We start from the raw sequence: 13,708 nt of genomic DNA on the forward strand, positions 1-13,708 counted from the left end.
ATGAAAACTGATTTTTAATAAAATAAAAATTTATGTAAAACCAAATATGCGTGTAATTTCTTTATACGCAGTGTAATCGAAAGGCTATTTCGATTAGGTTTTGAGGCGCGGAGTCTTGGTGGCACACATATAACTCCTTCGGATGGGGGCTCGTGTAGAGGCGTCCGATTACCCAGAAAGCTGTATTTTCCCATTCGAATAATACACCGTGTTCTTTAACAGCGATTAAACTTCTATTGATCGCTGTTTTATCTATATCTTGATTTAACGTCTTAAATCTTACTGTATTATGTAGCAGTCTATGAATAACATGCACACACTTGTTAAAGTTAACAAGAATTCTGTTATCTTTCGGTGTATTTTGAATGGGTATTGATGATAAAAGAATTCCTTCTACCGTGTCCAAATGAACGTAATGATACAAATAATTTTTATCACCTGCCGTTAACTTTTGCGGTATCAAATATTCCGCTTGGTTTAATAAGTTCTCTCGTATATTGGATATATCCATTGTGATTACGTTACTATCGCTCTATAAGAAAAAAAGTATCGGTAAATATATTAGTATTAGTTATTTGTAACATTCGTTATGAATTTTTTGTTGTAAATACTCTTGTTCTGATCACTGTGCGGTAGTTACCTTATATATGTCTATATCAGAATCGCTGTCGTCAGAATATCTCGATGTCGAATTAATCTTCTCTCTGGTTGCTCGTCTTCCAAGTATAGGCATCGCCTCGTCGCTCATTTCGCTAACACCACCTGTTCCTTGGCTGAGCGAATCTTCGGACGTTTGTAAGGAATATACTAAACATACATGACAAATGTAACTCGTAAAATAACACTCGTATAAGAAATGAAATAACTATTGTCTAATGCGTTATTATATTGCGTTACATATATTGAAAAAATGACAAAGAAATCTAAGATAAGGTATGAGAAATATTTGAGAGTCGTGATTTCACTGCATTTCTGTCTATTGCAACTTACCGGAACCCGAGATCACGGGACTTTCTTCAGGACTACGTTTCTTCAAGATAGAAGGCAATTCTTGCGGTTTTTTATTAATAGTAGAATTGACATTTTGCTTAGACGGGACAGTTTGCGCGTCGGACGATTTTATCAAGCCAAATAGGTTTTCCGTTATGCTGGATGACGCTTTCGTCGTTGTATGTTCCTCATACGTTATCACTTCCGGTCTGGTATTCGATGTAATCCACTTTGAGGCCAAGACTGTGACTCCTATTTTTTGTACATGCTTCAGTGTTTCTTGAGCTTCTTCCACGTAAAATACATCCGGGCCTATCGCGTCATTGTACCTATATGAATGATAAAATTTAAATAGAAAATAACATTCGAATTGTGTATAAAAAATAATATACGCTCACTTTGCGGTGCATCCGCCGGATTCCAATAGCACCGCTAATAAGTCATGTCCATATCCGACAACCAATAAAAACCATTTTCCATTGGGTATTAATAACTGGCTGCCGTCGTTGCTGTCAACGTTTCCGCGATTGCAAGACGACGGATAAATCTGTTTCCACAGAACCAGACATTTCACCTGTTCCTGGTTCACCAGATTTAACAGACCGTTGTGTCTTAGAAACGAATGTACGTCGATCAGGTCTTCGTGGGGCAAATGAGATCCCAGAAGGTGGCACTTGTGATAAATGCAGCTCCCTAATATAGTATACAGTCTTTGACAATCCATAGGATCTTCATTCTGTTAAACATGCGCGTCTATTAGATATAGATGCTTATTTATAGTTTAAGCACGTAAGCACATTCTTGACAATTTAAAATACAGTTGAAATAAGTATCGATATACCCAGTCTCTGTAATCCATAGCTTCCATCTCGCTTAACGCAGCATCTATCTGAATTTGCGCATCTCTCGGTAGCTGTACAAAACTTGCGACTGAAAAAGCGCTTCTAAATTTATAATTCTCCACACTTTCGGTACCATTTTCTGGCTTTGTCAAATTCTTTTTAACGTCAGCATCTTTGCAGAAATCTTTGATACTAGTTAATCTATGCACAATTAGCGTGAAAAAATGATCTAAAGAGGACTGGTTTTCCACGGAAGTAAAGCACTTTGTTAGCGACTGGTAGGTAAATTCTAACGTTCTGACAATATCCTCTGTAATCTTGACAATCTCCTGAGAGGTACAACTACAAAAAAGTAAATCGATAAAATTTATATTAAAGTAGCTACCATGTTTCTTCCATGCATTGTATTTTTATATAAAATTTACCATTTGCCAGGTAAAGCTATCAAAAGTAATTCATCGTCGCGAGATATGTATGCAATATGCATTTCTTCTTCGCCTACATGGACAGTTGTACTAGAAAATATATATTATATGACGTATATTTTATATAGATACAACATAATATTAAGATACATGTATAGTTTACCTGAGTGGCTGTGAACCCACTATACTGGGTAATAAATGGTTAAGAGTTATAAAAGCTCCTCTCGCCGTGCACAAAGATGAATGCACGTTCTTAGTTTCGGATCGCGGAAACGTGTACAACACGCCTTGCAACTCTTGTCCCATTTCCGAAAGATCCGCAGTTTTTAAATATATTACGCCCAACGGATAATCCAATAGAGATTCCATAAAAGAATTACTGTTCTCTTTATTGATCAGATTTTGGACCAATATCGATTGCTAAAAAAAATACCATCTGTAAAATCCTATCTCATGTAATACCACTCTTACCGTCGTATTTGTATGAAAACTAATTACTTTTGGTTCATTTACTTTTGATAGCTTTGCAGTAACATCAACACCAGCTACTCTTTGCAATTCTAATGTTACCTGTAAGTAGAGAATTTTTAAATATTTTCTTAAAAAATTTAATATAGATTTAAATAGATATAAATATTATATTATAATTACATGCAGCGCAGACTCTCAATGAATTTATATTAATCACTATCATCTCGTCATTGATTCTGAGATTTATTAAATCTTACATTTGACGGCGCAGCGATTTCAGATAGTATCCGATCTAAATTTTGGAAAGTAACATTGTTCGAATTGACGCTCCGTAACCAGTCCCCGATTTTTATATTTCTGTTCTTCATAGCTTCACCATCGGGTATAAATCCTGCCACCATAACTCTCACTTTATCTGAGAACGCACCCGGAGTGATACCAAAGTACGCTTCGCACAGGGTTGCCCTTCGTCCCAGCTTGTGTCTTCTCTCGGGATCGACCCACAAAGTGACTTCTCGAATTTCTCCTGCCTGATTATTGCAGACGTACATCAATAGATACAAGAAGCAAATTTTGTAATACGTTTTATTTGTCAGATTAGATTGTTTGATTAGATTACAGCTAAATCTCACTCTTAGCTTGCGTGCTTTAAAATCGTTTACTTTTAATTTCTTTTTAAACATTAATTTATCACTGTTGCATCGGATGCTTCAATCAATACCTGGAAATCTTGAAATTTGACCTCCTTGCCTCCATCTCCCTTCTCCTGAGCAGCTGTACTATTCGCTGCAGCGCTGTTGTTAATCCTTTTGTTTCTCGTGCTCCAACGCTTGCTCTCCTTGCGTCTGATAAGACGGAACAGTTTGCCGGCTCTTGTGCTACGGCGACGAGTTAATTCAGGTTGAGGACTCTCGCTCTTATCCTCCGAAGTTGTGGGATTCTCGAGCAGACTCTCCTCTGCGGATTCTATGTAGATTACCTCGCCGGTGGGTCCGATCTCCGACTCCCATTCAACCAAAGAGCTGCATTTACATTTAATCGTTTGAGAAACGTGTCTTTTCAAAGTGCCCGATTGAATTTACCTGCCGGTGTCCGAGTAATATGATCCTGTGCTGGAACCACTGTCACTTGCCCACCAGTCATGATCATCTTCGTTGCAGATATCCGCGGGGTACGGCTGTTTGCATTTGGATTTTAATAAAGCACTCTTGTTCTCTGCCTCGTTCATATTCCGTTGAAAATTATTGCGTCAAAAATATCCTTACTTCACAATACCCAACTCTGCAACCATCTTATAAATAAAACCTGAACTTATACACATATACAATATTGTAATATTAAATATAAAACAAGTACCATATTTTTCCGCACTAATATCATGAATTATAGCACGTCTATCAATTATTATTTCACTTATATTTATTCATTTTGTATATATTGACTACGAGCAAGTTTATTCGGCTAGACTCAAACAGGTGGTCTGCCCATTTACCACTACCCAACGCACCTGTATGGTGCCCCTGATGAATACAAAGCTTGCTTGCTTGTGGGAAGAGAAAAAGAGTGGGGAGGCGACGAGAGCACACCTCTTTACTCTCATATGCGTGAAAGGTATAGCAAGGTTCTTATATGTACGCGAAACTGAAAGTGACGAAGAATCAGACACACGATTTAAATATATTTAGATTTTATAAATTTATAAAAAAAATGTCAAATGTAATAAAAAAACTTTTCTTCACCGAAAATTAGCAACGAGATAGTTATTGCAAAATGACACGAGAAGACTCAACTTACTATAAAAAAATTTATTTATTCATTGCTTACATTTATCATTACTCTAGAAACGATCGTACCGTATAGAACCTGAATTTTCATGTAATAAAAGAGACATGCTACGCTGATGCACAAGCTTGTTTTGTACTTCAAATTATTTAACAATAGATTATTATATCTACTTTCTCCACCAGTCACGCATGCATCCCACATACAACCCGTATTTCTTGATATAAAATGTTTTACATTCTTTTTTTGCTTCTGTATAAAATAGGACGTTTCATCAATTAATTCGATATGTCAATGTTTCTACGTTCGACAACGACCGACCTTGTCATATATTTATACTATTTCTATTCTTATATTATATACCGATCGCGTATAATCGGTTAGAAAAATAAATACTGAAATAATTGTTGAGCAACATGCGCTACGTGTCTATTTTATCGAATCGATTGTTTAAGTCTAGACGCGACTGATTTTACGTCGCTACAGTCTTTCTTTTTCTGCGGGTCCATTTGGAAACACTTCCAGAGCCTTAACGTTTCATCGGCACCGGCGCTGAGCACCGTAGTTCCGTCCGGCGACATGGCTAAATGCAATACGCGACTGGTGTGTCCGGTAAGTTCCGCGATCTTCGTCATCATCGGGTATTTCCAGATTGTCAGCTGATTTTGCGCGTATCCGTGCCCAGAAACGATCTCTTTGTAGTTCGTAGACCACAATAATGCGCATACCTGAGACTTGGTGTCTATCGTATTCAAACAGCTACCTGTTATAAACAAAAAAAATCGAATAACGTGTTAACAATCTTTATTTCATTCTCACTACTACTTATTATATTCATTTATAATTTACAAATCGCCTCTCCGGTAACTTGCCTACGTTGCAATTCCAAAACCTAATGGTACGATCGGCGGTACCGCCACCGCTCGCGAGTACATTACTTTGCCAAGGGCACCAAGCAAGCGCTTTTACGGCAGCTTGATGATGATTGAATGAATAAATAGGTTGTGTCTGAGAGTGCCTTTGTCCGGTGATCGACGACCAGATTTGTAGCATGTTGTCGTTGCCGCCACTCGCCAGATACTGCCCATCGGGCGACCACTTCAAGCCGCACACTTCTTGAGCGTGTGCGTTTATAGTCGCGATCAAATGATCTCGTTCCCTGACGTCGTGATGCACTATTTTACCAGACCTTTGAAACAATTATAATAATTTAGCTTTAGTCCTAATCTTAAATCTATCTCACGCTTTTATTTTCGGTTTTAATGCCGGTTATAGTTCATTTTCATTTTAATGATCGGAGTTTTCTAAAATCTTCAATATAAATGTACTTAATTTTGAATTATTATTAAATTCATTAATTTAATCAATAGCTCTACAAAATAATTTTTGATAAAGATTAATTAATTTCTTTTAGAAGTTATGGATAACCAGGAAAATTAGCTATCCCGCGTAGTACCTGCAACCGCTTGATAGTATATGAGAATTCCAGGAGAGAGAACCGACTCTGGCTACATGTCCGTTCATGACGCGCATTCTCTTCATCTGACTGCAATCCCACAATTCTGTATTGCCTCCTGTGGTACCCACTGCCAAATATGGACCTTCCTGAATCCACGCGACGGAACACACATAATCGTTCGCCTCCAATTCAAATAGTTGCTCTATAGTACCAGTTCCGGCGTTCCACAAGTAAACGTTAGCGCCTAACGCCACGGCCAGGATATTATTGTTCGACCAGTCCACCAAGTTTAGATCTGTAAATATCATATATCTTTATTCATACATCCTTCCACGTCTTTCAGAGAGGAGAAACGCAAGAGAACAGGTCGCTTACAGTAATCATCAATAATTTCAGGCGCGTCCAATATTCTGTCAGGGGCCTGCGGTATGTATCTCGTGGAAGCTCTGACGCTAGCCGGCGTCTTAGTTTGACTGTACAGGACCTTGAGGGGATTCTGATATCCCTCCGGCGGCGCTGGTGCTTTAACCTGATAAGACAAAACCCTCGTATTGTTTATGTCGCCACCGTGAAGATTCTCTCCTATGAGACGCTGCATCTCCCGTTTCGTGGGGCTCGTTCTGTCGGCTCGGTCTCTATCTTGTTCGGCATTCTGTTGCTGAAGAATCTGAAGTAGAAAAAAGAACGATGTATAAACGTACTATGAAATTATAACATACCGAGATATCTTGAAATTTTGTTACGAAAACGATACTCGCTTTGAAGTGACTTAATTCAAAATTAGTTGTGGCTCTCGACGGGATGAATCTGTCACCGCCGTTGGGCGTCTTGGCTGGGGTGGTAGCTCGACCTGTGAGAGGCAATTGAAATTTCGTTCTTTTTTTCAAGTCTTTATACGTTAGCAACGTATAAACATGAGGCATCTTACTTGGCGATTTTTTGGTGCATTTGGAGGGAGTTTTCTTAGTTTTGCAGTCGCTCCTCTTTGTCGGGGTCTTCCCTGATGTACTGCTGGTGAAAGAGCAGCCCGTAACTTTCTTCGACGAGTTCAAGCTGATATTCACACTGAAATGGTGGAAGACAATTCTCACGTTAGGCAAAGCAGATGTGTCTGCACGCGAATTCGATGATTTCGTTCGACGTTTAAAAGTCATGCATAAATTGAGTTATCAATTGAATTAGATTACCGATAAGATCCCCGATGAAATTCAAGACAGTTACCTCAAATTCGACGCCTCCATGCATTTCTTTTGCCATCGTGGGACCGCACCTTTGATCGCGTCGTCCATGCGGGTCAGATTATCAAGCTCCTTCATGAATCTCAAGTGTGACATGACGGGTGAATGCTGCGTGTCCTCGGAGCGCACGACCGGCCGCTGGAAAAGCTCTGAAATACGGTCCGAGAATGAGAATCGACGGACGAATGTCGAGCGTCGAGCGCGTCGGCGAGAGACAATCAACGCGGCCGAGAAATAACCGGCTGAAAGTGCAGAAACACCAATTCTATCGAGCCAGCTTCTGTCGACGCCTAGGATACGTGGGATACGCGTCGATCAGCGTGCCAAGTGCCAATACCCAATACTGCCAATGCCGCGTGAATCCGTCACGAGGCGACTGCGTGGTTTAAATGGACGCGACGCTTGGCGACGGGCGACGACGCTACAAGGGGAGATTTAAAAAGAACGTTAACTTTTAAACCGCTACCGGTCGTTCTTGTTTTGCCCGGGCAGGTGTCGCCGCGCGCTTCCGGTTGAATTTGAAATTCAGGGCTGCGTTCAGAAACGTCACCCGAGTGCACACGAGTATACTCCCTTCGATCTCTTTCTATCTCAGCGAGGCGATAGCGATAGCGATATGAGTGTAAATTACTATTAATTAAAGATTAGAATTTAACCGTTCGGAACAAGGAGATTAATGAAATAAATGTTTAATTTGCAATTATTCACAGTGCGCGCGTAATTTGATTTGACAGACTTTTTTAGGTTCGTGCCTGACAGCTGCACTATGCTGTACTTTCTGCACTTGGAAAGGAATAGAGACGTAAATGATGAAAAGTGCAAAAAGTTGAGAAGTTACAAGAACAAACCTTATCTCAAAATCTAATTTCAATCGATTACCTACACAAACACGTCAGTGAAGTGAGGTTAGTTCGAGGTTCGAGTTCCTTGGAGTGTTCGCTTCGCTGTGGTGTTCGGTTCGCGGAATTTCTCTCTCCTCGCAAAGCAAGTAAAAACAACTTCGGTGGACTGGAGCGGGAACGCGATAAGCGTAAATAAGTAAGCAATTACAAGCGGAATAACGCGATGACAGATTTATTTGACATCGCGAATCTGATCACGACCGTTGGCGTCGACGGCGTGAAGATCAAGCAGGAGCCCGGGATACCGGAGAAATCGTCCAACGAGATCCTCACGGAGCTCTTCAGCACCTTCGACGCGCCGGACGACGGCGTTGCGTCGCCGTTGAACAACGACCAGCAGGTGCCGAATGGCGACGTCGACGAGACCGCCGCCGAGCCGGATAAGGCTGAAACGAAGAAGAAAAAGGCCAAGAAGAAACACAAACACAAGGACAAGAAGCACAAGAAGAAATCGAAGCACGATTCCTCGGATAACAGCGATGCAGAGGGTAACAATTCGCATTAGATATCACCTTGACACCGTACGACGACATAATCACTTCTTTGCCTGCCCTGAACAGGTATCAAGAAGAAGAAGAAGCACAAGAAGAAGTCCAAGCGGAGGCGTGATTCTGTTTCCAGCAAATCGTCCGACTTGGGACCTAAGGCCAAGATAGCAAAGACGGATGACGACAATGATTTAGGAAGCATCAAATATGACGATGGAAAATCTCATCTTGACGTGTCAGAAAAGACGAATACAAATGACGAGAGAAAATCAGACGATGTAAAGAAAGATTTGGATACAACGGACAAACTCTTGGATAATCTTGGCAGTCCCGAATTACCTCCTATGTCGAAGAAGGTAGATGACGAATCTGATGAGCCAGTAATACCTAAACTTCTTGGTGTGTACTCCTTACTGTTAATAACATTAAAAATTATTTTCTAAAGTAATAAATGATATTAAGAAATAGATAATTGATAATTAAGAATATATATATATATATAAAAAGGAGAAGATGTGTACAATATAAATGATATTTTTCTATAAACAGAAAAACCAAAGCAGCCTTCTCAAGGAAAAATATTGATAAAGGATCTCAAGAATAGTGCCGTTTATAGTGAAACGGTAAAAGCGATAGAAAACAAGCAGAAGGCAAAAGCCGCGAGAATGGAAGACGGCGAGCTATCTGACAGCAGCAGCAGCAACGATAATAGGACACCTACTTTGAGTCCTACACCGCCTCGGAATCGGTCGTTATCGTTCAGCCCAAGTAGAGATAGACTAAGAAGCAAGATGTTTAGTCCGACAAGAGGATCGGTTACTTCAAAAAATGATCTTAGATTAGTCTTGAAAGAGAAGGAGAGGAAAAGGTCAGAAATAGTGTAAAGAAAGGAAAGATTTATATAGGTAGTGATTACATAAAGAATTTAAATTGCAGAAGCACAAGAGATAAGGACAGTCGTTCACAAGACAGAAGATCAAGATCGCGGACGCGATACAGCTCGCATAGCAGTAGGAGCGACAGGAAAGAAAAACAGAGAGGCAGAAGCAGAGAAAGACGCGAAAGGAATAGAAGCAGTGAAAGACGAGACTCGGGCAGAAGCAGGGAAAGACACAGATACAGAAGTCACAGTGAAAATAAAGACAAATATGCGCGAGGTCGAAGTGCGAGCAGGGAGAGAAAGTTAATACTGCATTAAATTATTTAAAAATACAATAACGTTCGTCTCAATCTTGTGTACGTAATATATTTTCTTTTTTTAGGGAGAGAATAGAGATTAACAAGAAGAAACTTTTAGAAATCGCAAGGAGAAATGTTATAAGCATGATAAAACAAGGAACTCTGTCGGTAGTCCAGCAAAATAAAGCTATTGCTGCTATACAATCTGGCGGGAAAACAGTGGACGAACTCACAGGTAACTTTTTTCGTTTGCATTAATTGCATTAATTTTATCAGTGATTTTATATATATATATATATATAATCTGTTATTTTTTTTAATATTGTTACAATTATAACATTTATAATATTTTCTATTATTTTCTGTTAATCTGTTATTAATTAATTACATAATTAATTACTTATATATGTAATATTATGTTTTTACAGATTTTTGTAAATCATTATCCAAGTCTGAAGCGTTAGGTGAATTGTCTAGCATTTCTTCTGAAGATGAAGAAAGTGAATCTGAAAAGGGATTTCATCATCCTTTTCTCTTAAAAGAAAGACCTAGTTCCATTATAATGAATATTAAGGTTGGTATAATGAGATTTGTAATCGATAATCCATTGTATTATCGATTACAAATCTCATTTCACGAATATAAACATGAAAGTTTAAAACAAACTTTATTTCCCTCCTTCAGGATGCGAAACAGCTGCCAACAAGAACGTTCCAAGAAAAAACAGCTGAAACGTCAAACCAGTTGCGATTGCAGTTTCCTGTCTCCAGTGGACAACATCATAGAAGAACCGGTAGGTATTTTTAAGATACAATTCGTGGCTTTTTGTTCCAATGCATCCACGTGATACAATATTTGCCCTCAGAAAACGAATGGGTACCTGTTACACCAAAGAAACCGGAACCAAAAAAGATATTTGTACCAGCTTCTACAAGTACACTGTCGACTGTAATGCCACCGCCTCCTGTGCAACCTACGCAACCTATGCCTGTGCAACCTACACAGCCTGTGCAAACTGTTTTTCCAACCACGACAGAGGTAAATAAAATGGAAAGCGTATCATATATCGGTAAATTAATTACACAGTCATCAATTAATAAAAAGATTATGTATCGACTGTGATTACAGACTATGGATATTGGCTCCATAGTGTCTGAAAGGTTAGCAGCTATAAGAAAATTAAGGGAAAATCCAAATGACGTAAGCGCTTTGAATGCAATGCATCGGGCACAAAATGAGGTAAAGAGAGGCAATTATAGATTATCATAAAATAACATGAGTTCTATGTATACATAAATTATCTATTTATGATATTATAGATGAAAACCTGGGCTGAAAGTAAGCAGATACCAGGTCAGTTTACTGGTAGTACAGGAGTTAAAGTACTTACACCTGCAGAATTGTCTTCAGGTTATCAAGCCTGGGCACGTAAGGTAAAGTTACTATTGTACATTTTATTCCATTCCGGTTTCACAAAATTCATCCTTACATCAACCAAACCAAAAAAAAAACTCCCGATGCCCGATGCATTTTCAAATCAAACACAAATTATTGTTATACACTACAAAAAAGTTTCATTTGTATAACACATACGTGTTTAATAATGATCTGTAATTTCAAAAATGTGGCATAATTAAAATTAAAATTTTCATTAAGACAACATTTTATGTATGTGGCATATAAATGCATCTTAACGTACATTCATTATAATTCCCTTCTCTTCCTGTCTCTTACTAAACAATGAAACAGGTTCAATATATCTTATAATGATAATATTCCATGTTAATATCGAGCTGTAACTTTGACCTGACATTGTTTAGTAAATACACCATTGATACACCGATATTGCCTGTAACAAGTTTTCAGGCACGGTCTCTACTAGAATCAATAAAAAGTTAACGTTGATGTTAGTAGAGACTGTGTTGTAGGCACAGACTATTTCTTATTTAGGAGTGGATTCTGTGCCTGCATGGACACAGGAGCATTATTATTTCAATGAAAATTAAATTTCAAAGATTTCAAAAAAAAAAAATCAGAATCTTACTAATAAGTTTATTTTATTCTAGCAATAAATTTTATAACAAGAGCAATACGGAAAAGATTAGGACATTATACATATTAATCTAAAATATTTAATTGATCGCAAATTGTATTATGCAGATAATAAATTTTGACTGAGATAATGAGCTCTTGTGAGATTATTGCTAATTATCGTCAGCTTCCTACTATAGGATTTCACCAGAAGCCGGTATATTGTCTCTTAATCATAAAGCTGGGATATTTAGCATTAGTCTGCATCCACCTGAGGGTTTGTTACAGGCATATAGCTACGTCAGAGAAAAAACAACTTCGGCAGCCCGGTGCAGAGATTATTATTTGTTCGGTATGTATCTGTTTGGTAAGTATTCTTGAGTTGTGTAACAGATTATCGTTATATTTTCAACACACAGAGAGGTTTTTTCTCAGACTATAACTGAAATAATAATATATATCTCCCTGAAAGAATAATATATCTGTCTTACTATCTTAATGAGTTTATTTATTTGAATTGTGTCATCTAATATACGTATATCTTTTAGCAATTATATATTGACTCCAAAGAATATAGGACCTATATTGTAACTCAACAACTATATTTTAATACTATGTATTCGCGCGATGCAACTCTACACAAATTCATTATTTCTTCTAATTCGACAAATTATTTAGGATCAATTACTATCAGCCCAGCCTTTATCGGGTGGGATGGGTATGGCGTTACTGCAGAAGATGGGCTGGCGACCTGGCGAGGGTCTAGGCAAGAATAAAGAAGGGGCCTTGGAACCGTTACAACTGGAGGTTAAATTGGACAAGAAAGGATTGGTTTCCGAGCAGGATATCATGCAAAAACCTGGCAAAGCTGCAAAGCCTGTGGTACCAACAATCAAAACATTGGAAGGTATATCACAATTTAGATTATTTTGCATATATATATTTCTAAAAATAAATTTAAACTAAATTTAATTATCTATGCAATTATTTTGTTCCAGGCAAACATCCAGTGTCACTTTTAGGAGAATATTGCACAAAGAAAAAACTCGGAGCGCCAGTTTACGAGTTGTGTTTTGAATCTGGACCGGATCACAGGAAGAATTTTCTTTTCAAAGTGAGCATTATTATAAATAATTTGATATTTACATTTAGTAGATATATATTCTTTATACACATGTATAAATCTATTACAGGTGAAGGTAAACGGCATCGAATATAAGCCGAGCGTAGCGAGTTCGAACAAAAAACAAGCAAAGGCAGAAGCAGCGCAAATATGTCTACAAAGCTTAGGCTTGCTGCCTTTGTAGTCTCGTGTATCAATATAATCACGAAAGGAGTTTGTAGATTGCTGTCACGTAATGCTTATCAGTTTTTCTCAGAAAAAATAAAATTATGTCATACAAATAAATTCGCGTGTCATCCTGAAAGCGATGTTGCGAAAAATTAACGTGTAACTGATTTTGCCAAGGTCTTATAATAATAAGATAAATAATTTATAATTATATTTTTATTTAAAATAAAAATATAATTAATCATTAAAGCTAATTTAGACTGTGCAATAGAACACATAGAGTAAGGTGTGCATACTGTGCATACAACTGCAAATCAGTCATACAAATGTCACTCGATTTTATTGCAATAACGAAAAGATATGAATGTCCCTCTTAGAATTCATTCATCGGTTGCTTGAAGAATTAAATATTAAGATGTACGCTTGCAAGCTTTTTTAGAAGTCTATAAAATTAAGTGTCTTTATGTTCCACATATTTTTACACTTTTTATTTATTGTAAATACTGTATAAGATAGAAATTTGTATACAGAAGCTAGTAATTTTAATTGAAATAAAGATTTAATTTAAGAAATTCTTGTCACGTTGACTTATTTTCAATTTCTTCTCTCC

General features: G+C 37.8%; 3 protein-coding genes across 6 annotated transcripts; 1 reads left to right on the forward strand and 2 right to left on the reverse strand.

The window, feature by feature from the left end:
• Window positions 1-55: 55 nt before the first annotated feature.
• In (protein inturned) lies at window positions 56-4,399 on the reverse strand. 3 transcript variants are annotated; one of them, XM_071770259.1, is made up of 12 exons: window positions 4,085-4,399; window positions 3,811-4,009; window positions 3,450-3,750; window positions 2,986-3,258; window positions 2,756-2,827; window positions 2,421-2,677; window positions 2,258-2,347; window positions 1,832-2,174; window positions 1,389-1,726; window positions 991-1,319; window positions 641-807; window positions 56-532 (listed from the first exon to the last, which is right to left on the reverse strand). In XM_071770259.1, the coding sequence occupies exons 2-12, from the start codon at window positions 3,954-3,956 to the stop codon at window positions 62-64; spliced, it is 2,787 nt and encodes a 928-aa protein (XP_071626360.1). In that variant the 5' UTR covers window positions 3,957-4,009; window positions 4,085-4,399; the 3' UTR covers window positions 56-61. The 3 variants fall into 3 exon arrangements, with proteins under 3 accessions (XP_071626360.1, XP_071626361.1, XP_071626362.1); XM_071770260.1 differs by having other exon boundaries at window positions 3,811-4,019; window positions 4,085-4,369; XM_071770261.1 differs by having other exon boundaries at window positions 2,771-2,827; window positions 3,811-4,369.
• A 114-nt stretch (window positions 4,400-4,513) lies between these two features.
• On the reverse strand, window positions 4,514-7,949 carry Fzy (cell division cycle 20 protein fzy). 2 transcript variants are annotated; one of them, XM_071770269.1, is made up of 8 exons: window positions 7,468-7,949; window positions 7,191-7,356; window positions 6,898-7,034; window positions 6,728-6,819; window positions 6,345-6,636; window positions 5,967-6,264; window positions 5,383-5,699; window positions 4,514-5,273 (listed from the first exon to the last, which is right to left on the reverse strand). In XM_071770269.1, exons 2-8 carry the CDS (start codon window positions 7,301-7,303, stop codon window positions 4,945-4,947), a joined length of 1,578 nt encoding a protein of 525 aa, XP_071626370.1. In that variant the 5' UTR covers window positions 7,304-7,356; window positions 7,468-7,949; the 3' UTR covers window positions 4,514-4,944. The 2 variants fall into 2 exon arrangements, with proteins under 2 accessions (XP_071626370.1, XP_071626369.1); XM_071770268.1 differs by having other exon boundaries at window positions 4,514-5,269; window positions 5,379-5,699; window positions 7,191-7,949.
• A 171-nt stretch (window positions 7,950-8,120) lies between these two features.
• On the forward strand, window positions 8,121-13,670 carry LOC139808369 (uncharacterized). The gene is made up of 13 exons (XM_071770263.1): window positions 8,121-8,597; window positions 8,670-8,996; window positions 9,147-9,465; window positions 9,534-9,779; window positions 9,860-10,011; window positions 10,205-10,350; window positions 10,461-10,569; window positions 10,642-10,814; window positions 10,905-11,015; window positions 11,096-11,209; window positions 12,486-12,714; window positions 12,806-12,921; window positions 13,001-13,670. The coding sequence occupies exons 1-13, from the start codon at window positions 8,273-8,275 to the stop codon at window positions 13,112-13,114; spliced, it is 2,481 nt and encodes an 826-aa protein (XP_071626364.1). The 5' UTR covers window positions 8,121-8,272; the 3' UTR covers window positions 13,115-13,670.
• Window positions 13,671-13,708: the final 38 nt, after the last annotated feature.

The sequence above is a fragment of the Temnothorax longispinosus genome, chromosome 2 (assembly GCF_030848805.1).
Source record: "Temnothorax longispinosus isolate EJ_2023e chromosome 2, Tlon_JGU_v1, whole genome shotgun sequence".
Lineage (NCBI taxonomy): Eukaryota > Metazoa > Arthropoda > Insecta > Hymenoptera > Formicidae > Temnothorax > Temnothorax longispinosus.